Genomic DNA, 24020 nt, shown 5'->3' with positions numbered 1-24020 from the left:
CATTTTCTAAGACTTAGTTCAGTCCTTCTTTACAAAGCTGTTGGGATTGGTGTCCAATTCAACCTTCATTCATACCTCTCCGCCTCTTTTCTTGAGAATAACAATAGCATTCTGTCAACCAATTCTGCTCTAAAATAATCATGTTTTCCATGGCGTAAGATTGTGACATACATCCCAATAGGGCTTGGCTGTTGTGTCTCTACAACATTTCAAGAATTAAACTTCATTTTCTGTCAACTATGGGAAGCATGGGATGGGAGATGTTACAAAGTACAACATTGCCAGCCACAATTACTGCTGCAAATATCAAATGCTCCTTTTCTGAGCGTTTTTGCATAGTGATTGATAAACCTTTCAAGGGACTGGAGTACTTATGAATTCCTGGGGTGAGTCATATGCCTGTTGAAGGTATTTCCAAGGGTACTTGAGTGGCTAAAAAAAAATTGTCCAAGAAAATATTTATTCGTTCTAGATAATTCTGAGTGAGTACAGCATAAAATAGCAAGCAATCATTTTATTGTGTTTCTATAATTAAAAAGTATGGTTTTTTCTAATTAAATACCACATGTTTAATCAAAATGGGCTCTCTGCAGGGACAAGTCTAGTAGAATAATTTTGAAACAAAGACCCAAAACATAGCTGATGGCAGCTTAATAGGACCTGTATTGTGCAATAGTCCTGCTTGGTAGGAGCGCATACTAAATAATATCACGTAATGCAGGTTATTTATATCTTTGTTCCCCTACCTACACTAGGTTGCCATCTTATATGCCCTTGCCTGAAATTAAGTTCCGTCGAATCCCATTGTCAACACTTCTAACATCAGATGTTCCTGCTTTGACAACAGATAGAGATGCAGCCATTTTCCTTTACTTTATGTTTTACTCTTAGAGTTAGAATTAGAAGATACTGGGGGGGGGAGGAATGTACAGGGGAGTTTAATTGGACATAACAATACTGTATGAGGGTGAGAACCAAGGTTTTTTTAAATAAGAGATGATAAGAAATGGTGGGTTGAAGAACTGGGGGGGAAAGCCAACATTTCAACTAATTGGAAAATGTGATTTATGACTATTAACTAGAGGAGGGAATTGTGCTTTGATACTATGTGTGCAGGGGAGGAGAATTCAGATTTTGGCTTAGCCTATGTACATGCCGATGCTATGCTACTTGAATAAAGATTCTTTAAGGTAAACAATGCCTCGAAGTTCTTTGAAGAGTTTCATCTGTCGGAACCATGACACCCATTGCACTTCTCAATAGCAGCCCCATAGAATTCAACTGTAATTATTCCTTATTAGCCTTTCTACCATTCAATAAAACAAGAAATAGGGAATATGGAGCATGTATTTATGTTTGCAGTGTTCAAGGATCATGTTAACGTCATTGGTGGCCTTCCAGGGGCTTTTGACAAATCAATGGGGAAAGCCTTAACTACCATGACAGAAAAGCGACAAAAAATTGAGTGCAACTCACTTAATGACTGCATTGCTTAGCAATGGTTCTAGTTCTAGTTCCCACTGTGATCATAAGTTGAGGATTCCTCTTCCATCACTCCTAGGATGTGGGAATTCACTTTGGCTTTCACTTTCTTTCTTCTGAAAAGCAGTCAAGATTAATTTCTTTCAACAGTCTTGTTATTGTTAAATACAGTTTGTATTTATACCTTCTTTTTTCATTGTTTTACATTTTTATTGATTCCTAGTCAACCTGAATATTGAAACTGAGGCAGCTTGGATGTTCAGATTGAAACATAAATCAAATAAGTCATCATCATAATCATCCTTTTTTTTGGGGGGGGGAACCTTCCTGATGATTTTTTAGCACACTTGTGTGACTAAAAACTGGTGTTAAGGGACTAGAGGAGAAATAAATAATTTGCATTAAGTACTCTTGAGTCTATAGCTCTAATACTCCAGCTTTACGATTGTTCGAAATGCTGTTGGAAGTAAGCCAAAGAAAGTGTCTGGTGTACATTGTGGTGCCAATTCAGTTCAAAGGATCTATTTGGTCATAAATTCAGGAGAACATATACCCTTTTTCTTATGTGTCATTTCTGTGTAGAAACAGGTCATGCATTGATGTCCCTTAGATGGCAGTTACATCACTCTTTGCTCTGAGTTTAAGTCTTCAGAAAATTTTATTCTAGCAAAATCTGAAATAGAGCCACATCATGCCATGCTGTTCATTTTCAACTTCAGTTATATTTACCCCTTGTTAACACCGCCATGTTTCACATGCAACTTCTTCCTAAGAGATGCTTGTCCAAGGTATTTCAAAGGACTTCTCCCTCATGCTATTCCCATTATCACCATCATATTGCCAATATAACCATATTAAAAAGATGCTAGCAATAATATTGCTTGAACTCAGGCAAGTCCAGCTTAAAATAATTCTAGAATAATCAAAGAAATTTGGTTAGGCACCTCCTTCTTCTTCTTCTTCCTTCTTCTTCCTCTTCTTCTTCTTCTTCTTCTTCTTCTTCTTCTTCTTCTTCTTCTTCTTCTTCTTCTTCTTCTTCTTCTTCTTCTCCTCCTTCTTCTCCTTCTTCTCCTTCTCCTCCTCCTCCTCCTTCTTCTTCTTCTAAAATACTTACTCTGTGATATCTGAGAGTTTTGGTTTACTCAAGTTTGCCTATAAACATTGTCATTTACAGATATCTGAACAGAATAAAACACAGCAGCAATGATTAGAAACTAATCAAGGAGAGAAGCAACCTAGAAATGAGGAGAAATTTCCTGATAGTCAGAATAATCAATCAATGAAATGGCTGGCCTTCAAAGGTTGTGGGTGCTCCAACACTGGAGGTTTTTAAGAAGAGATTGGACAACCACTTGTCTGAAATGGTATAGGGTCTCCTGCTTGAACAGGTTTGGACTAGAAGACTACCAAGGTCCCTTCCACCTCTACTCTGATTTGATGATATTGCCCCTGCCCTTTTCCAGCTGAAATTCTTTATAGCTTGATATACTCATTTTATTCCCAAGGAAAAGGAATATTCCTGGCCAGCGTCAAATGGAACTATTTGTATTTCTGTATTTCTATTTCTGTTCTGTATCTGAAAAATCAACTAATTTTTAAATCCTATTAGGGAAAAACAACAACAACCAGTTAGCAGTTAGCAAGATTATTAGATGTTTCTTGGACAATTCCCTTATACCAACATTTTGTCTGAGTCAAAGGCCACACTTTACCTTTGGGTTTACCACATCTCACAAACAAACTAGGTTATACTGACTGGTATGATAAACAATGCTAATTAATGTAACGTTTAATTATTTGTCTTGTTATAACATTAATTATACTTTTGCCACTACTTTTAAGAGGATTCTGGGGGCCACCTCTAAAGCTTTTAGAGGATCTGTGCCATTCTTGGAATCTCAATTTATCCATCTCATCTTGGACTATCTTTCGAAACAGGTTCTCTGTATTCATTTCATGCCCTTTTAGCTTTTTCACAGGTCTGGTTTCATAAAATCAGGCATCAATCGATCATGGTGTAGTCTAACAATCATCAAATACCAAAAAGTAACATTTTGCTTTACTCCAAGAGACAGTCAATAATCAACTGATAGTAAGCATTTCCTAATCAAAGCAACTGATTAGGAAGATGAGCCCCAGACTGTGTTTGTATTTCTCCATGTTGTGGTATTGATGAGTAGAAACTGAAGTCAATATTATTGACGTAATTGCCAACTGGCAGATGATGGAGGACATACCATTGGAAGAAGTAATTACAAAAACTTACCAATTAGAACTCATTTGCACATGGAGTCGCTAGCTTGAGGGGGTGGGGTGTTGCTGTGAAATCAACACCAAAATAAAAATGTTGTATTCAGCTGGGATGGGAGGAAGTGTGAGAGGTGGCATTTTCTGAATATTTTTTTTTTACATGCACATTTTATTTATACATGAAGTCTTTTAAGTTTTTAAGGTTTTGACTTAGAGATACCCAAACACATCCAAGCCGAGGGATTTTGAAGAGACTGAGAAGGTTTAAATTAGAAATGCAGAAGGTTTAAATTAGAAATGAGTAGTTTGGCTAAACTCCATGTGTGCACAATCCTATTTACGATACATCAAAAATGATAGGAGTATGCAAAGCTTCAAATAGAGGGCAGTTTAAAAAGACTAGATCATTCTCTATGAGTAAAGGATACTGTTTTTTTCTCTTACCCATGTTTCCCCCCAAATAAGACCTACGTCAACAATAAGCCCTAGCTTGATTTTGGGGGGTGGGCCTAATATAAGCCCTATCCCAAAAATAAGCCCTAGCTTGGGGGTGAGGCACCCACCTAAAAATAAAGCTAGGGCAGGGGTGGGGATGTGGAGCTGCCCCAACTGCCACGCACCCAGTCACCTTACAGCCAGGCCTCTCCTCAGCATCCCACTTCCTCTGTGGCATCTTCTGCAGCCAGGCCTGCATTTCTCATTCACAGGGCTTTCCGGAAAGCCACTGCAACCAAGAACCAAGCTACAGATCCAATCTGTAGCTTGATTCTGCAAGACCTCAGCAGCCGAGCACCAAAATATGGATTGAATCCATAGCTGGAAAAGCCTGACTGCAAAATGCAGGCCCGAATGCAGCTGCAGAACTTTGGCCCCAGAAGAAGTGGACCGGCTGGGTGGGGCTGTCCATGCCGGAAGTGAGGTAAGGCCTACCCTGAAAATAATACCTGGTGCCTCTTTTGGAGGGAAAAAATAATAATAAGAGCCGGTCTTATTTTCAGGGAAACACAGTATAATGATTATTTTGTCCCTCCTTTGTCATCCTTTCTTTAATGATTCTATTCCACCATTTCTTCGATATCAGTGTAACTCTTGTTCCGCAGCAAATTGTGCCATTGGCAAATTGTCCCATGGAAAATTGGCCATGGCGAGTTGTCCCACAGTGAGTTGGCCGTGGTGCATTGGCCATAGCGAGTTGTCCTAGACTCTTGCAATGTATTTCCAGCTCATAATATGGAATGGGTGCTTGATACATCAATCCATGATGGCTGGTGTTGATAGGATTTGTAGTCTGCCTCCCCTAGAGCAGAGGCCCCCAACCTTTTGGGCACCAGGAACCGGTTCCATGGAGAGAGGGTTTTCTGTGGACCGGAGGTTTCGCATGCTGCCTGCATCTCGCAGATGGGGTTTTGCTTGTTTACATGGACCAGTTTCTGACATGCTGCAGCCCAATACTGGTCCACAGACTGGGAGTTGGGGACCCCTGGCCTAGAGGTCACTCCACAGAGAAAGCTGTTATACATCAATCCATTTGCACAATTAAAAAGTCTTACTGTCTTTTTCACATTTTCCTTGAACATATGGAGGGGAGCAGAGGAAATTGGATGCCAGTTATATTGGCTCCCCCCAAAAATCAACAAAATCACACATTATTTTTTGCCAGCCATTGGGCAGAGGATACAACAGGCAAATTTCCAGAAATACCTCTCCAAGTGCTGGCTTTAGCATAACTTGGAGACCCAACCCAACAGGAGTTTAATCTCAGCCTTCCTCCTTTGCTCAGATGTGTGAAATATATTTCCAATAACTTCAATTTGGTATGTAAAGCTGCCAGGTTTATTGACTGCCTCTGTGCTAAAAAAAGGAGGGGAAAGGAATGCTCATCTAAACTAAAACTCCAAATAAAATAAAATAAGAATCTGTGCTGCTGAATAATAGATAGAATGATGAAAAATTTAGAGATCACTCATACAAAAGGCTTTGGAGCTATAGAGACATTTATGTGGTCTAAACAGAGCTTTCTTTCCAAAACGAAAAACTTCCTTACAAAACAAACCGGATTTGAATAAGAAAATAGAGGCCCTTTGTGCAAATGTGCATTTGAAACTAGTGCTGCAAAATGGGGGACCATGAAGGTGAGGGGATTATGGGTGTGAGGGTTCCTGGGTGAATTGTATAATTGGTTCACATCACACCTAGGCATAGTTTTTTGTTTTTTTGTTTTTTTAGCAAAGCTGCCAATTGGTCTCTTTCCCCATTCAGATGTCTATGTGATCATACTGTATAGACACAGACCCTATGGAAGCCAAAGCTCCTATCCCAGAGCCATGCACAAAAAGTTAAAGCAGAGACAGGATTTGAGTAGTAATAATAATATAATAATAATAATATGCCGACATATTATAATATCCTAGATTCTTGGGAAGACCTCGATGAGAATGAGGTCCCACACAAGCTAAAGAATTAGCAGCTGTGATTTCATGGTGTTGTATACGTAGTAATAATAGGAAAAGAAGAGAAAGAACTGGAGAAAATCACAAAATACAAAGACCTGCAAATAGAAGTAGAATAATTGTGGCAAATGAAAGCAAAGATAGTACCAATGGTAACAGGTGCCTTGGTGCAAGCCCAAAACATCTGGAGAACCACTTGAACACCATCAGCATTGACCAAATCACCATCAGTCAATTGCTTTATTTGGAACAGTACATCCTTCAAGAATAACTTTAACACCATTGAACATCTACCTATCTCAGGGAAGCACTTGCTGGGTGGATAAAAATGCCCAATCCAGTCTAAACATCTGTCTGACTGTGTGACCAGCTATAACAGTAAAGGACTATCTCTCTATCTCCATTTCTCTTTCTGTCTCTCTTGGTAACAGATTTAGGACAGACCCAAACTAAATTACCATTTCATAGAGGAGCAGTATTTATTGTTTCCACCTTATAACCAGATACATATTGCCTTTAAATATGATTGTGAATATCTCAGGTATTCACAAAAGGCCTTCCTTCCCACCAGCTCGACCACTGTGTCAGTAAATTTAATTTATTATTTGGAAAGGAGCTTGCACTATATCCTAATAACATTGTTGTCACAACAATGATGTAGCACTTTCCTTGTAAAAGGCTGTCCTGGGTTTTCCAGCTAAAATAATAGTTATAACAATGGAAAATTTAGAAATCATTCATATTAAAACTGTGAAGCTACAGAGTTGGGCTTATGTCAATCTAAAGAGATCAGTGACTGGGTGTAATCCTATCTAAAAATCACATGAAATGCTGGATTCCTTAACCAAATACAGACAGTTTTGCCACATTGTCACCTTTCCTAATGTGTTTTTTGAACGTAGAAGGAAGGAAGGAAGGAAGGAAGGAAGGAAGGAAGGAAGATTGGTTGGTTTTGAATGGCCTCTTGATATTATATATAATATCTGTTTTTCAGACAGATGTCTGATTGATTACCTATGGCTTGGTGGTTAAATCACTGCCTAGTATGTAAACTGCCCAGGTTCGAATCCCATAAAGGGTGTGGCTAACTGAAGAGAGCAGAATGAGCTCGAAATGGCCAGTCTCCCAATTTAATTCTTTAACTCTTTGTCAGAAAAAGAAATTTGTGTGTGTGTGTGTGTGTGTGTGTGTGTGTGTATTCGTATATTTTCATAGGTATAGGTATGCAGGTCTTGGTGTATTGGTGTAGCTTCTATACAGCCAACCAATCCACCTACAGCAACTAAGCCAGCACTCCACACACCCCCACCAATATATATAGAGAGACAGCAGCTCCGATCACACTTTGTTCGCACAAGCACGAAGCCGAAGACCCCAGCCTGAAGATGACAAGTGGGACCTCGTCGAAACATCGCCAAGATACTCTCAATTTTACACGAGAAAAGACCCAAATACACCAAGACCTGCAGATAGATAGATAGATAGATAGATAGATAGATAGATAGATAGATAGATACACACACACACACACACACACACACACACACACACACACATTAAATCGGGAGAGGGGATCAGATCAAGAGAAAATTTTGGTAAGAATCAGGAGAAATGTCTTTTTCTATGAATGCTTATTTATCTCCATGTATACAAGTTTAGTGCTTAAAAAATCTCCAGCCAAGATTTCTCCCCCCACCCCATATTTTTAATCACTGTTTTCACACTGTTGATTATAAAATCTTCTTTGAAGCTTGAAATCAAGAATCCGTTTCCTGATGAAAATGCATTTCTCTCCACCATGCAAACCATTTAAATTAGAAGGCAGTAAAAATTCAGAGGGTGATCTTCTAATGCTCCTGAGAGGCTAGAAGAAATAAATAAATAAACAAGCAAACAAATGGCCGGGCCAGGAGTGGTTATAAGTGTAGGGAAAGCAAATAACAAATCAAATTTATCTGATGGAGCAGGAATGTTAGAAGTTTAAATGAAGGGAGGGAGGAAGGGAGGGAGGGAGGGAAGGAAGGAAGGAAGGAAGGAAGGAAGGAAGGAAGGAAGGAAGGAAGGAAGGAAGGAAGGCACAATTTTAAGAAATTGAGGTGGTTCTTGATAGGAATTTCATTACAATATTGTTGGTTTCACTATAAGGAAAATAAGAGCTATTTTCATGGGTGAGTGAAGCCCTGATCCATTATAAGGATGTTGTTAGCCTGAATGTGAGGGTCTTGGCATTATCCTTTGGCCTTCAAAAATGCATGCAAAGAATGGAAATTATTGCAGGAAAAGAGCCATCCTAAAGGGGATCCATTTAAAAAATAAAGCAATATACACAAAGGAAAACATGCCTGGCCTTTGAAATTCTTTCTGTTTTCTGAAGTCTCTTAAGTGGGAGGTGTTTGCTCTGCAAATGATTTATATAAAGGATACTGTAAAACTTTGCACTTCTGGACCCAAAATGTTGCCCCATTTAAGGAGAATAGAAGGCAAAAGCTAACAAGAAAGTGAGGGTATGTCATCTCTTGAAGGATATATGCCATTTATGTCACGCAATCAAATTTACCAGAAAAGGCAGTTACACTCAAATGGTCAGTGGTAAAAAGAGGCAAGGCTGCTGAAATACACACTGGTTACATACCCTCAAAGCTGACACCAGTCACAGCATAAAACAACTGAAATAAACCATACAAGATAGAAAAATACGGAAAGAGCTGGTCCATAGAGTTGGATACGATTGGATAGATAAGCATCATCATCATCTCCAGAATTGCTAAGAGAGGGCAACTGATCCAGTTCAGAAACTGCCTTGGGCAACACAACAGCAATCTATAAATACCTGCAAGGCAACATATAGAAATGAAAGGAAGGACTTGTCCGCAATCTCTGAGGATCACAGAGCAAAGCATTGATATAATTCTTTCTTAACCGGTCAAGAAGGTGAAATCAATGGGATAGTTTGAAGAGGAGAAAAATCCTAAGCACTAAAATGGAAATGCATGATTTTGAGAAGAAAAGGACCCCCAAAGTCCATTCCAGTCATATGATCCATGGATATGCCTTTACTGAATCACTCTGCAAGCTAATGGATGAGTGTTTTGATGGGGAGGGGGGCCTTTGTTTGTTTTTGCATGATTTTAGGATTAACAGATAAGCCCCCAGTCCAAATTGATGCTAAAGTAAGATAAGGAAAACCAGTTATCTACTTATTTATTTTTCTTCCACTCAATAATGCCCAATTCTCAGAGACGATCAGAACAAGTCTGTGCAATTGGCTTTCACAGCTATAAGATCTCAAATTATGATCATTGGAAACTATTATCACTTTTACTGATGGAAATGCTCTGCATCTACTGCAAATTCCTTGGGATGTCTGCCTGATTATTTTGTTGTTCTTTTGTTGCACTGAAATAAGTTAGAAATTAGAAACTGTCCATCACCTAGATCAGCAACCTGAAGACTTGTGGATTTCAATTCCCAGAATTCCCCAGCCAGCCATGGTTGTGGTTGAGAATTCAGGGAGCTGAAGTTGGGAAGTTGACATGTTTAGAGAAACCCTGTACTAGACAAATACAGAACTAGACAGTGATTGTTTATATGACATCCCTATATAATAAGATACTGGTAGTAAGATAAATTAAGAAAAAGGTAGTTCTCAACTAATAACCATTCATTTAGTGACTTACAACCAGTTCTTTGTGACCTTCCAAACCAGCTTTTGAGACAAGAAGCTGGATTGGCTTAAGATGAGATGAATACTTTATTTCTTTCTTTAATTGTTGATACTGTGCTATTCAGGTAAGTGAATAGCACAATCTTAACAACTGTACTATTCGCTTAACTGCAGTGATTTATTTAACCACCATAGCAAAAAAAATGGTTGTAAAAAGAGGCATCACTCACTTAACCATATCCTTGCTTATCAGTGGAAATTCTTGTCCCCAACTTGGTCAAATGTCGAGAACTACCCATACACATCGTTTTCAGCCATGTGTAACAGATGAGAAAGCCCATGTCTTTCAAATGATTTGCAGGAATATGGAAATAGCTGCCTGTCTTGGGGTAGTTGTCTGTTCTTTGAATTCTCCCTTACAGAACTGTCAATATAACTTCTCAGTTGCTGGATGCAGACTCTTCCTTCCTCTAATTATTGGTTCATCATTGTCCATAAAGGGAAACATCTGCCAACAGTTCTCACAGCAGTGCCTTCTTCTGTCTTATTCTCTCTTCTGGGTATTCCTTTTTTGAGAATGGAGAGATAGGAAGAGAAACAGAAAGAGTGACTGCTAAATACAATGGCTATCTGTCCATATCACACTTCAGGATACTGCTTTTCCTCAGATCTGAGCAAGTTGCTGCAAGAGCTAAGATGGTCTACATGCCAGCTTGCTACACAAAGTAAAGATAAAGGGACAGTAGGGGGAAAGAAAGGATACCAGAAACATGGAAGTATAAAAAGGGTGATGGAAAGACGATGGAACAAGGGGATGGTGGCTTTGGTTTGAACCCTTCTAGTTTTGAGCCTACCAATCACTATTAGCAGACCCATCTCCTAATGTGATAGCAGCCTCCATTCACTTTCCCTGGGGAAAAATCTTCCATCCTTGCTTTCCAATCAGCTCCATTGATAGGATCGTTGGAACAATCATGACATGTTTTCTGCTAAGATAATAGCTTCATGGAAAATTGCTTCCCAAGCCTAGAAAGAGACGGGCACAGTCAGCTGGTTATAGGATCTCATAAAAGATTCACCCATAACTTCATCACTCAGTATCTGTAAAATTAAGTGCTCAGTCCCCAGAGCTTCCTGCAATCATGTTGATGGGAACTAATTAACTCTGGCTTTTTATTTCATGGATTCCAGCTTTACATTTACTTTTACCATACAGTACATAAAGTGGGTGTATGCTAAATTTTAAGTAATTGTCTAGGGCATTTTCAATTTAGATTGCATGGTATCTTGTTCAATCCAGATGGCCTTGATACATTCAGATTTTAGTGTGTGGTTAAAGATAGCGATCTACAATTTTCTGAGTGGGCTGGAAATATGCGGTTTTCCACCATTCCCAATTTTTTTGTTGGAGCACAGGTGTGGGGAAACAGCCTGAATTGTAGAAGTGGACAACTTGTGGTTCCTCACTACTATCAGGTTTGTTTGTGGGGGTACTGAGAGTTGTTGGAATTCATTGTTGGAATGTATTTCTATACAACAGCTACATTGGGATTCAGCCAGTAGATGGCAGTATTTACAAGTCTGGATCTATGGTATGAACTCTATGCTCTTTTGTTCTGAATTACAGTCATATAGTTACAGTAATATAGTTGAGCAGTAAAGCACGTGGTGACTGTACTTTTGTTTGCTCTGTGGTGCTTTTTATAAACAGAACTTCTAACAAAAGTTGGTTCAGCAAATTGGGGAGGGCTATACATTGTTTATTCAACTGAATCTTGCAAGAGGACCCTGCAACTTTGCACAATATTAGACTGCCCTTTTTGCATTCCAGAAAAAAAGCCCATTCCCTTGGGAAATAGTGTCATTCTAGTAGGATTGTTATAAATTGAGCATGGTCTCATTTCTATGTCAGGCTGGGAATGGCTGCTTAGACAGAAAGAGTGTGCCTCCCACATAAGTGAGCTGAATGGAAGACCAAAAGTAAAAGTGGAGTCACTGGATTAATTATTAAAAAGAGATTTGTGGTGTGGGGGAGATAAGTTGATTTACTTGCATTTACATCCCAATTACCCAGCAGGGAGAAGAGCTGAAATGGCTAGTCAGCATCTGTTAGAAGGGTGAAGTTAAATGAGTGAAGAAAGGAGATAAATGCATACAAATTGAGTTTACATCTGTACTGTTAATATATCTCTTTTGAAAAGCTGATGTCATCAGTTGGCAGGTGAAACCTCACCATCTCCTCCTTCACATTGGGACTTGTCGTGATGTTGCTACTGCTGCTGGTGGTGGTGGCAATGATGGTGGTGATGATGTTATCCATTAAAGTAGTCTTGATGTATACCACCACTTTCCATATGTGTCCTGCTGTCTTGGAGCCCTTTCCATGCATGGGAAAAAGACGCACACCCACACCTACACACATACACACACACACACAAAACCATGATTTGCATGCATTCTTGAGCCTGGTATCCACAGAACTATGATTGTAGATCTTCTAACTAACATGCTAGGCTCATTACCTATAATCCCAAAGATCAGTTTAAGATGGATATAGCACCTACAAAATCCTTATCTGAAGATCAAAGCAAAAGAGCACAACCCTTCTCACACACCATTCATTCATCTTGTACAGCTGTGAGAACTCTTTTGTGTTTTTTATTCATCAAAGGATGAGCATGTCCACAATCCATTGACAAAGTCTGGCCTTCCATTTACAGAGAGACCACTGGAGCAATGTCTATGGAGATTCTCAGTCACCCAAATCATAGTTGTCTCAAAAGTGCTTTTTCAAAAGGCAGCTGGGCTGTTTTTTTCCTTGAGGAAAAAGAACAAAACAGTTTCATTTCTCACCCAAGAAATTTCATCAGTTGGGGGCGTGGGGGGTGGAGAAGAGGAGGGATGGAGTATAAATACTGACCATTGAGACTGGGTGGTGGGAGATGGAAGGATAGGCTCTGACTGGATGGTGGGTCCAAAAATGCTAATGGACCAGATGACTGCAAAGAAACATAATCCTTCCACCACCACCATCCCCACCATCCAGTCTCAACTATCACTACCTATATAACATCTCTTCCGCCCCCCCGCCCCCATCACAACTGATGAAGTTTCTTGGAAACTTGGAGAAACGAAACTATTTTGTTCTTCTTCCTCAAGGAAAAAAACAGTCCAGTTGCCTTTTGGAAAAGCACTTTTGAGACCATTGGAGTATTGGTAAAAACTTCTTTTTTGGGCGATGGAGACAGAACATAATATTTCCTGTAGAATAAACCATCTTGTATTCAACTTCCTTTAATACATGTTTTTCTCTTTATTAATTTTTTTATTATTCAGTTTCATGTATACATATTTCATTTACATGTCGTTTTCCTAAATCTGCCCTGATTTTTATTCAGTTTTACCAGACTGAATATTTCTTTTTCCTAGCCCAGAATAACAGACTGACTGTTCACTGACTGCTGTTTGTATTGTAGAGAGATTGCTTTTGAGCATTTTGAGGTAAAATAAATGGAAGATGGATTGTTTTTGCCACCCTACAAGATAACTTTCCCACGTGGTCACTTCTTTAAGTCAAAAGAATGCAACAATCTGTTCTTCTGTTTTACCTTGAATAATTTCATATTTGCATTCCTGATGATGACCACCAGGTGGGAATGTTGCTACTTATTCATAGTTTTACATCTCTTTCATTGTTGTTTTTTAATGGCGAGGAAACGTTTGTGCATTTGTGACACACACATACACCCAAATGAGTCTGGCTACAGAATGTGCATCTGTCTGCTTTGGGGTTGATAAAGAGAGAAGGAACTTCTAGTATACCTTCTTTGGGATGTCAAGAAATATGGTCACAAATTATGTTGTTTTATTAAAAAAAAAATCAGTAGAGAAAAGCCTTGATTCGGAGATAATATTCTTCTGGGACTTATTACAGATTTGGGATTTTTTTCCTGCAAGTAAAATACTGTAGATATTGCCAGGTCCTCCCCCCCCCCCCAAGTTCCCTTGATCCAGTCTAACACACACTGACACTTTCTCCTTCCCAGCAGCTCCAACACACATCCCTAAAGTGGCAAGATGCCAGATGGTGCTCCATTAGGTCACATTTGCTTATTGTTTGGTAAATAGCAGTTTAATTCAAGTGCTGAGTTGACAGCTTGTCTTCAAAGACAATTTTCCCACTGCAGTGTTTCAGATGCCAGGGTGGCTTTCCAGCACGATGCAATTTCAACTGCCTTTAAAGGGATAATGTTCTCTTTGATTAAAAGGGATGAAGGGCGAAGAGATTCCAAGGGAAAAGAACTGGATTTTCATGTGGATAATTTGAATGCATGACTTGGCAAGACTTTGGATTGAATTCTTTCAGCCAGGTTGGGCCTACTTTGCATAATGGTCCTTTTTGATTTTGGAGTCTGGAAGTTGAAACGTTCCTTTCAATGCCAACAGTACTACATGACATCTGTACTCGGGCAAGGCTAAAGCAGAGAGGGAGAGTTCCATACTATGAGTATACTCCAGCCTATTAGAATGGGGTATGGTGTAGGAAAAGAAGTGCAACACTAGGGGAGTGGAGTCAAGAGAGGAATCAGTCTGAAGTCATTATGTTGCTACAAACGATCCAAGTCCAGTCCTCCCTTGAATTCCATTGACTCTTATCTGGCACTAATTTAGTGCTGACTGTTAGTTGACTAGATTCTTGTGTATTTAGTTGTCTCAGCTACTAGCTTTCACAGTTTTATTCTAACTTTACTTCTGTAGACCTCACCCCGTATTTAAGAGGTTCCTAAGGATGTGGGTGTAAGAGCACTAACATGCCTATCATCCCTGTCACATTTTTATTGTTTTCATTTGGCTCGTGCAAATTTGTAATTTTCATTTGACAAACGTAAATAAAATATAGATACGAGAAATAAATCTTCTTAACTGAAACTTAACGTGTGGTCCTGATTCTTCACACCTGACAATGGGGACTGAAGGAAGCCCCTCTGGTCTACCAAGGCTGGACCTCCTTATCCTCTCTCAAATCCTTCTGCCCTCTCCCATGATAATCAAATCCATGGCTTTGGTAATCTTGTACATTTCCTGACGGAAAAAGATGTGGGCCATCTGAATCAGTTCTATGGTGATGAACATTTCAGCCAAAACTTCAGTTCTTTTTTAAAAGAAATTGGGGGGAAGGGGTTAAAAATTTAAAATTAAATTTAAAATTTAATAGCTTCATCATTATTGGCTAGCTAGGGTTCCAAACCATGACCTGGATGACTGAGAATCTCCATAGACATTAAGCTTCATGATCATTTCAGTTCCATCAATCAATCCAAATGATGTTTAAACACAACAAAAACAACTCCACAACCAATTATGCTAATCTACGATGTGTCCTTATACAATAGAATTACTTGCTACCTAACTGTGCAACTTTTCCCCAAGGTTACTTGCAATCCTTTATTATGCAACTTCCTATGAAATGCAGCATTTTACATCAGTGAAGCTGTAGCTTTCTGAAAACCTAATTTTCGAAATGGCATACAAATTTCCCATTGAAGAAAGATTCATGCTTAGCAAGTTATAGTTAGATCTATAAGACATCTAGGATTATTTCTTTCTTCTAATCCAAGCATTGTCCATGTGGATTGAACTATGATTTAGCTATAAAAAGCTGTAAAAAAAGTGAGCTGTAATAACAGGAGTGCCACTTTTATTCACACACACAAACATGATTGAGTACACAGAGATTCCTGTCTAGACAAAGCACTAAAGCTTTTATTTCTTCCCCACTTTTGGGGGGGGGATTCAGCTTCATGGGCATTTGCATATAAATCATATATCAATGAAGGAGAATATTTGTAGCTCAGGGCTGAAATGAGGGGTCCTTGGTGCTCTCTGAGCTTGCTTGTTTTCTTGCAGATATTTCATTACCCTAACTAGGTAACATCATCAGTGCTAGTCAGGAGTGTGATTTGCTGTCATCTTCTATTCTCGTGTCTTTGCCTGTCTGGGTGGGGTGGGAGGACTTGGGGATTCTTTGGTTGGGCTGTTTACTAATAGCTCTTTGGCAGCTTCTTGATTGGGGGTGTTGCTTACTTGAGGTATCCTGCCAAAATGTCCACAGAATTAGAATCTTAGGAGTGTTACTCATGTGTGGCCAAAGGGCAAAGATTTTTGGAAAGATGTCTTCCATTCATTAAAATGGCGCAGCAGTTAGAGTGCAGTACTGCAGGCCACTTTAGCTGACTGTGTTCAGCAGATCAGCGGTTCAAATCTCACCGGCTCAAGGTTGACTCAGCCTTCCATCCTTCCGGGGTAGGTAAAATGAGGACCCAGATTGTTGGGGGCAATGTAAATATATATATATACATTGCTTACCGGTGTACACCGCTTAGAGAGTGCTTGCACTTAAAGTGGTATATAAGTCTCATAAATAAATAAATAAATAAATAAAATGGCTTGGTTGCCTCAATAACACATTCATGTAAATTCTTTCTTCTTCATTTTCTTCTCCTTCCCCGTTAACCTTTGGTTGCTACCAAGCCAATGTAAATGTGTTACTTAAGCTGCAATCCCTAATCCTTTAGGTCAGGGGTCTCCAACCTTAGCAACTTTAAAGTTGCCCGGGTTGAGGACTCCTGCTTTAGGTGACATCCCTAGGGCCATAAGAAGATTTAGATCATTTAGCTGGTCATTTATTACCTCTTCTCCCCTATCCCTAGTCTGGAAAATGAAACAATGGAAAAAATAAGTTCTGTTCTCATTTCTGTCGCATTGTTTTGTAACCGTTGAGTCATGGATGATCTTAAGCTGCCAATAAAAGAGCACTATGAGAAAAAAATGTGGAATTGTCCCACCTGTTTACAGAGAATGGATTCATGGATTTTCCCAACAACTTGATGTCTTTGTTTTCAACTACTTATTTATCTCACTCTTTAGTCACCTTTCTCTTATTTTAAGAAGGAAAGTTGATTTCCTTGTTTACCTGGCCTTATTTTACCAAAGTCTCAGAATGAGTCAAGCTAAGCCAAGAAGTAGCAACTGGCCTCAAGTCACTCAATGAATGTTATGGTCCTTAAACCTAAGTTTCCCCTTTCTATGCCCAAGACTTCAACTGTACTACACTCTCAGAGACATTTAGTAATGGAGAAGAATATATCAAGAATACACAATGGGGAAAAAAAACACAAATTGCCTTGAGAGGACCAAAGAGAATATGAAAGCCATCATGGATGCTTCTCTTGGCCAACTCCTAGGACATCATATGGAATGAATTCATTGAAACTAAGCAGCTACCAGTCTCATCACACCTAGCTGCCCTGTATCTTGTTCCACGATGGAAGAAAGCCAGGATATAAACTTTTCAAAATGAAATAAATAATTTGTGTGCTATGGGCGCCTTTCTTTGCTGAACCAGTAGTTTTACACTTATCTATAATTTAAAACAAAGCAAGGATTGACAGAATGGCTGATCCAGCAGTTTCCTCCTTCTCCCTCCAAGTCACTGAAAACAAATGTTTTAGTTGACACATAGAAAATTACTGGAGGAACTTGGTATTTTACATGGGTTCCATATTGCAATTTATTCATGTGCATCAGACTTCGGCAGTGTCTAGCATCCAGCTTCATCTCTGGTGGTTTACCTTCTGTTGTATTTTTAATCTCCTGCCTTATCTCTCCCATCAAGGTGAAGTTTGCTTTCTCCAGAATATTGTCTTAACACAACCCTGGTATTTTCTTTGTTGTTACCCCACAGATGGGCCAAAAAGGGCCACATTATAAAGGAAGCATCAAGTGATGCTTATGAGACCATCATTGACTTCACCTATTTCTTTGAACCCATCTCTTGTGAGGTGACAAATGCTCTGGGAAGTACCAACATCAGCAGAACAGTCGATGTATACTGTAAGTATGGCTCAACTGCTGATTTACTAGAACATTGCTCATCACACTTAACACCTTATGTTGGGTGTGGGGTTTTTTTGCAGGACAAAAGCTGGCCATGGACCAATTGATGGGGATACATCTTTTGAATGCCTCTTTAAAAACTCTGACACAAAAATGACAAAGTCAGAAAATGAGACCCATATGCCAAGGATAATTGATCCTAATAACCATACTTTCCCTAATATAAGATCTTTCTTGTGAAAGGGCTGGAATAAACATTTCTTTAGCTAAGGCCCTTGGCCACAAAACAAGAAGAATTCATTCAAACCCAATGCTTGAGCTATAATGTTCTTTTTTTTCATATGTACTGTGATGACTATGTTAAATTTTAGAGGCTGTTCTGTCCTGCGTAGAACTTCAATGATATTTTTTTTTATTTCAGTTGGGCCACGCATGATGACGGAACCACAGTCTCTTCTTGTTGATCTTGGATCAGATGCTGTATTTAATTGTGCCTGGATTGGAAACCCATCTCTGACCATTGTTTGGATGAAGAGGGGCTCTGGTGTGGTAAGAATGATAGGCAGCGCTGCTCAAAGTTGGCCAGATGTTTGAGGATAGATTGCAGAGCTCAATGATGCCTTGCTGGTCTACCACTCACCTCATGCATTCTTATTCTAACTCTTTGTGTCAGGGAAAGTCTCCATAACTTATCAAAGAGGCATGCGACTTTTAACATGTAGAGCATTTAAAAACCATTCATCTCCTCTTCTGTGATCTGAAGGGGGGAAAGGAAAGCTCCACAGAGACAAGCATGTTTTGAAGCTTTACTGCTAGCATTCCTCCTTCTATGGGAAGGAGAAATTTCATGGTCTAGTCTACAGGGTTGATTTTCAAGCTGAGCCACAGGGAACGACAGGGAAGGAAGTCATCCTTAGGATTGGAATAGAGAAGTCTATTCTGCTCCACCTGGGGTCTCCACTGGCTTATGGAGACTTCCTCAACATATAGCGGCCCTGCAAAGTAGACCAGAATGCTGAATAGGTCAAGACTGCCTTGATTGTTACATCTACAGTAAGGCAATTGTGAAGCCTCAATATGCTTCCTCCTCTATTGCTTGCTTTTTGTATGAACTGGGGAGGGGCTTGTCTAAAACGTTTTCTGAAGCTATTTTCTTGGCCAGGACTCAAGTCCCTCTTATCTGACAATTGACTTAGTAGCAGCAATTCCTCCTGTCCTGCAAGGCCATTCCTTATTCTCTCTGCAACAACCTACTTCTCTTCACTGGCTATATGGATGGAAAGAAAACAGTGTTGTGGTGCTCAAATAGTCCAGCAATGTCTAGCTTTGGTAGGAGTCTTCCTTGAGCAACCAAGCCAAGGAAAGGATGGTATATTGTCCTAATCCAGACTACTAGGCAGTGATAGTCGCCCGCCTTGAATGGGAAGGTCTTTATAGTTAAATTAAGAGAAGAGGAAATGTTTGACTATGCAGAGGTCGTGAAGGTTGATTTATGTAACTGGCCTCATACAAATGGAAAGGACCGGTTTCCATGGCGCTCACAGCTCTTGGAGCATTTTCTGCTTGCAAAGGGCAGCTTCACAAAATAGCCCTAATAGAAACTGAACAGATTCCCATTATGAGCAACATCCAGGTTAACTAAAGGCCAGAGCCTCATTTAATCTCTTTGTGGCAGGTGAAGCTATTGTAAACTATCTTTATACATTGCACACTCATTGTGAGCAGCCCAAGCTAAGGCTGAGATTTGCTCTGGATCTTCTTTGCTTGGGATCATGCATGCCCTTGTAATCATTTCACAGTCATAGAATCCAAAGATGTCTTGCATGTCTTAGTGGTTCTGTCTGTCTATCATCTCTTATCTTTCTTTTATCTATCTCCATCCATTTATTCATCCATCCACCCATCCATCTATCCATCCATCAGTATCTATATCATCTATCTATCTGTCTGTCTGTCTATCTGTCTGTCTGTCTATCTATCTATCTATCTATCTATCTATCATCTATCTATCTATCATCAATACAGAGCAGTTGTATTCCCTTAAAAATAATGTCTTTTGATGGAGACAGTCTGCACAGGAGCAGCTATTTTACACTATAATCAAGTGCTGGAAAAGCATGAATATATTTATCAGCTTCAGTCAAGAATAGATGGAATCCAGAATTTCACTCTTCTTATTTATAAAATAAACTGGCATATTAGTAGACATCCTTCAGCAGGATTAAATTTATGTCCTTTCTCAGCAATAGAACTCTTCTTCTGTATATGCAGTGCCCAAAAGAATGGTGGCTAGCAACCAAATCATTCCCTAATGCAATCTGAAGCCTCTATGGCCAATGTGCATTATTGCAACAAGGATGCCATTGATCAAGAACCCTGAAAAACTATTTGGATGCATAGACGCATGATACAGATGTGAATACAGTATCACTGTATGAAACCTGCCCAGTGGTGGGATTCAAATATGGGAACAACCGGTTCTCTGTGTGGATGCCGCTTCCAGAAGTCCATTCTGGGCCTGGGTAACAAAGAATTAGCTACAGGTTCTGCTGAAGTGGTGCGAACTGGCTGAATTCCACCACTGGACCTGTCCCTCCCCCTCTATTCCCATAATGCTCACACCTACAAGGGTCAGCCTTAATGCACGTGATGGACTCTGCTGCATTCTCAATATAGAAACCCATTTTGGTCGGCACCTAGGGAATGGTGGAAAGGGGTATATGGTCCTTCACACTGAGCCCCTCCCACTGTCTCTGCCACCACTGCTGGCCCTAGGCCAGGAGTAGGTAACCTCGGCTCTTTTATGACTCATGGACTTCAACTCCCAGGATTCCTGAGTCAGCATAGCTGCATCCAAGCTGACTCAGGAATTCTGGGAGTTGAAGTCCATGAGTCATAAAAGAGCTGAGGTTGCCTACCCCTGCCCTAGGCCTATCTGTGCTCATGAACAGATTGCTTTGTGTGAGTTTCACTCTGAGCATCTAACAATAAATAAAAAAAAAACCACACCAAGCCAAAACATGCTTTAAGTTGCAATACTTTCCCAGTCTCGCTGGTTTTGATGTAGGATGCCTTTGCAATATCTTTTCACTACTGCTGAAGGCCTTTATGTGTTTTACTAAATATCAGTGTAAACTCCCCATCTGTGCAGCAGAGTTGGCTCTAAGATCAGACACTCAATGGTGCCAAATGGAAAACATGCTGGGTTGTATTTACAGAGCAAACACACATACCAGAAAGGCAAAAAGAAACCAGGCCCAAAGGGACGCCGTCCAAATTTCCACCGGAGAAAGAGAGCAGATGCTCCAGCTTGCTCTGTGCAGATAGGTGAACGGAGACCATCACCCAGTATGCAGCTCCCAGCACAAGCATTTAATGCCTGTCTATTTCAGCTGCAGATCGGTCCTGACAGCTCCAGTTGTACAGATTAGGAAATTAGCCATTGCAACTTCCATAAGCAATTAGAAGAAGTTGACTCTTAAAGGGCATATTTGTTTTAGACTCATCATATTTCCAAATATCACAGGAGTTCGCATTTTGCTGACTGGGCTGCACAAAAATTCCCTACTTCAGCATTTAAGAACTTTTAATAAAATGGTTGATTGCACCAGTGTGGGTTATAGGGCACGATGCCTAGTAGTGTCGATGCCAAAAGGGCCAAAGGAGCTGGAACAGGATCAGGGCTGTGTGACACGGAGCTGATTTTCACGATACTTTTGTAATAGGGTGGCTGTGACCTCAAAATAGCAATTCCTCTGCCTGGAAATACAACGGAGAATTTTTAGACATTAGCTAGGATACAATGCAGCTCTTGAAAATGAAATGTTCATCAAGACATTAGCTTTAGGGATTTGGCCGTCTCTGCTCTACCTAAAAAAAAATAGTGAGGAGTACAATTCTCAATTAAAAGTTGCAGATTCAAAGATGCTTCCTTCTTCCTTACAAACTTTTTATTCCACTTCCCCAAGCTGGCTGGGTTGTCTATTGATGGGGATAACCCTCCAAAATTCTCAGATTTATATTAGCTGCTGAGCGTTGTAGTTTCGCTACTTATCATTTATCCAGTTTCTCAGGGAAGGAAGAAAGGGGCATGAGAATATTTGGATCATCTATGATATGAAGAAGTCCTAATAAGAGCTGAAGCTGTCCAGAAGTTGCAAAAGATTAAATGTCTCCTGCAATGAAAAGAAGGGGAATAGAAAGGGAAACCACGACTCACTGAAATACTGAAGAAGGGCACTCCACCCCAAAATATTTTATTATACAGATAGTCCTTAACTTATGAACACCATTGAGCCCAAAGTCTCTATTGACAAGTGAGACATTTGTTGAGTGAATTTTGCCCCATTGTACGACCTTTCTTGCCAAAGTTGTTAAGTGAATCACTGCAGCGGTTAAGTTAGTAGCATGGTTGTTAAAAGAATCTGCCTTCCCCATTGACTTTGCTTGTCAGAAGGTTGCAAAAGGGGATCACATCACCCCGGGACACTGCAACCATCATAAATATGAAGTAGTTGGCAAGCATCCAAATTTTGATCACGTGACCTGCAATGGTCGTAAGTGTGCAAAACGGTCAAAAGTCACTTTTTTTTCAGTGATGTTGTAACTTCGAACAATCACTAAATGAACTGCTGTAAGTCAAAGACTACCTATATATAAAGCCTTGGCTATTCCAAGCCATTAAATCCTTAGCCAGCTTTCTGCCGGAATGATGCTTGTGATCAGCATTGGGATGCTGCTAACAGAGGTTAACACTTGGATGCAGCTGTCTGAATGGTTAGAGAAACTGGAAAGAGGTAGAAACAGATGAGGCAAACTAGAAGGGAGCTAGGTAGTACTGTGAAGGCCTAGCCAGAAGAAGACACATACTAGGCAACAGATGGCAAACTGAGATGGGAAGAGAACACAGGATGAAGGACTACCTTTCGATGTCAGAAGCTCATTTTCAGGTGCCTCTGATATTGCTTATCTGGCTGGACTACTTAGTGGTTGGTTCCCATGCTTGGCCAAGAAACAATGTGGTTCATTTACTTGCTTGTAGAACCATATCAGGATATGAATGAATGCCCATGGATTGCTTGTGATTTGTAAACCATCATTTCTGGAGTAGGGTGATGTGTGCCTGATACATTATGTTTAAAACAAACTATGACTTAGCACAATGTCTGGATCCAGCAGCTTCATTCTTGAAAATTGAGATGGCATTCTTGCCTTCTTGGTTTCAAATCTGGAACAAACTCTCTCTTTTTTTCTCTCCAGGTCCTGAGCAATGAGAACACACTAACATTAAAAAACGTGCGTCAAGAAGATGCTGGGAAATATGTGTGCCGTGCTGTGGTTCCACGTGTGGGTGCAGGAGAGAGAGAAGTCTCTTTGACCGTCAACGGTACTTACCATTTACTGTCATTCCTCTGGATCAGGGATGGGCAATTATAGCAACTTTATGATTTGTGGACTTCAACTCCCAGAATTCCTGAGCCAGGCATAGTTGGCTTAGGAATTCTGGGAGTTGAAGTCCACAGGTCGTAAAGTTGCCGTAGTGGCCCACCCCTGCTGTGAATGGTTATTTTTCCTGTTCAGTGTATAGTTGTTAAACTAAACCTTAGTTCCTCGTGGCAAAGATACACAACGTTCAAAGGCCAAGGCCTTCGTTGAGATTGTCAACAGGAAGTCACACTCCAATAGCTGGAGCCAATGTTAAGATTCAGAGCTGTTATGAACTAGCTTTGATTTGATACCATGAATATCATTTATCCCATGAATTTGATAATTCTCATATTCCAAAGTACAAATCAAGGGAAATTGTTGGGATCATGCCAAAAAGTGGAGAGCAGGGGACACAACTGGCCTTGGGCTTCAGGTTTGCAACAATGTCTTTTGGATTTATATTTATGTTCTTATTGATTCTGTTTTATCTCAGGCCATAAATTGACATAGCCAGCAGGCTAAAAGGTAAAGGATAGAACATTCCCCAGCTCCTGTTCTTTCTGCTACTCTGGACTTTAAGCCACTGAGTTGAAGGAAAGAGGACTGCTTATCTTTGGAGTGGAGACAAAATATAATGTCACTCTTTTTTTCCTCTCTCTCTCTCTCTCTCTCTCTCTCTCTCTCTCTCTCTCTCTCTCTCTCTCTCTCTCTCTCTCTCTCTCTCCCTTCCACACAAGAAACCCCCGTCAAAATTCATTGGCTGGTCTGGATTGCATTTAATTTTGAATGCAGAGCTAGTTGTAAGGAGGCACCATAGAAAGCTAAGCTAGGCCATCCATTAAAAACAAACA

At 40.0% G+C, this 24020-nt stretch overlaps 1 protein-coding gene across 3 annotated transcripts in view; it reads left to right on the top strand.

Annotated features, from left to right (window-relative positions):
- KIRREL3 (kirre like nephrin family adhesion molecule 3) overlaps window positions 1-24020 on the top strand; it is a 131805-nt gene that overhangs the window by 47431 nt on the left and 60354 nt on the right. For all 3 annotated transcript variants that reach the window (XM_039356456.1, XM_039356455.1, XM_039356454.1), the window contains exons 4-6: window positions 17591-17739; window positions 18164-18291; window positions 23002-23128. In XM_039356456.1, the coding sequence (XP_039212390.1) occupies window positions 17591-17739; window positions 18164-18291; window positions 23002-23128 (404 nt within the window). The remainder of the gene's footprint in view (window positions 1-17590; window positions 17740-18163; window positions 18292-23001; window positions 23129-24020) is intronic.

This window comes from Crotalus tigris, unplaced genomic scaffold, assembly GCF_016545835.1.
Source record: "Crotalus tigris isolate CLP2741 ecotype Arizona unplaced genomic scaffold, ASM1654583v1 scf7180000018825.4774228, whole genome shotgun sequence".
In the NCBI taxonomy this organism is placed as follows: Eukaryota; Metazoa; Chordata; class Lepidosauria; order Squamata; family Viperidae; genus Crotalus; species Crotalus tigris.
This window is presented reverse-complemented; position numbering and strand designations above follow the sequence as displayed.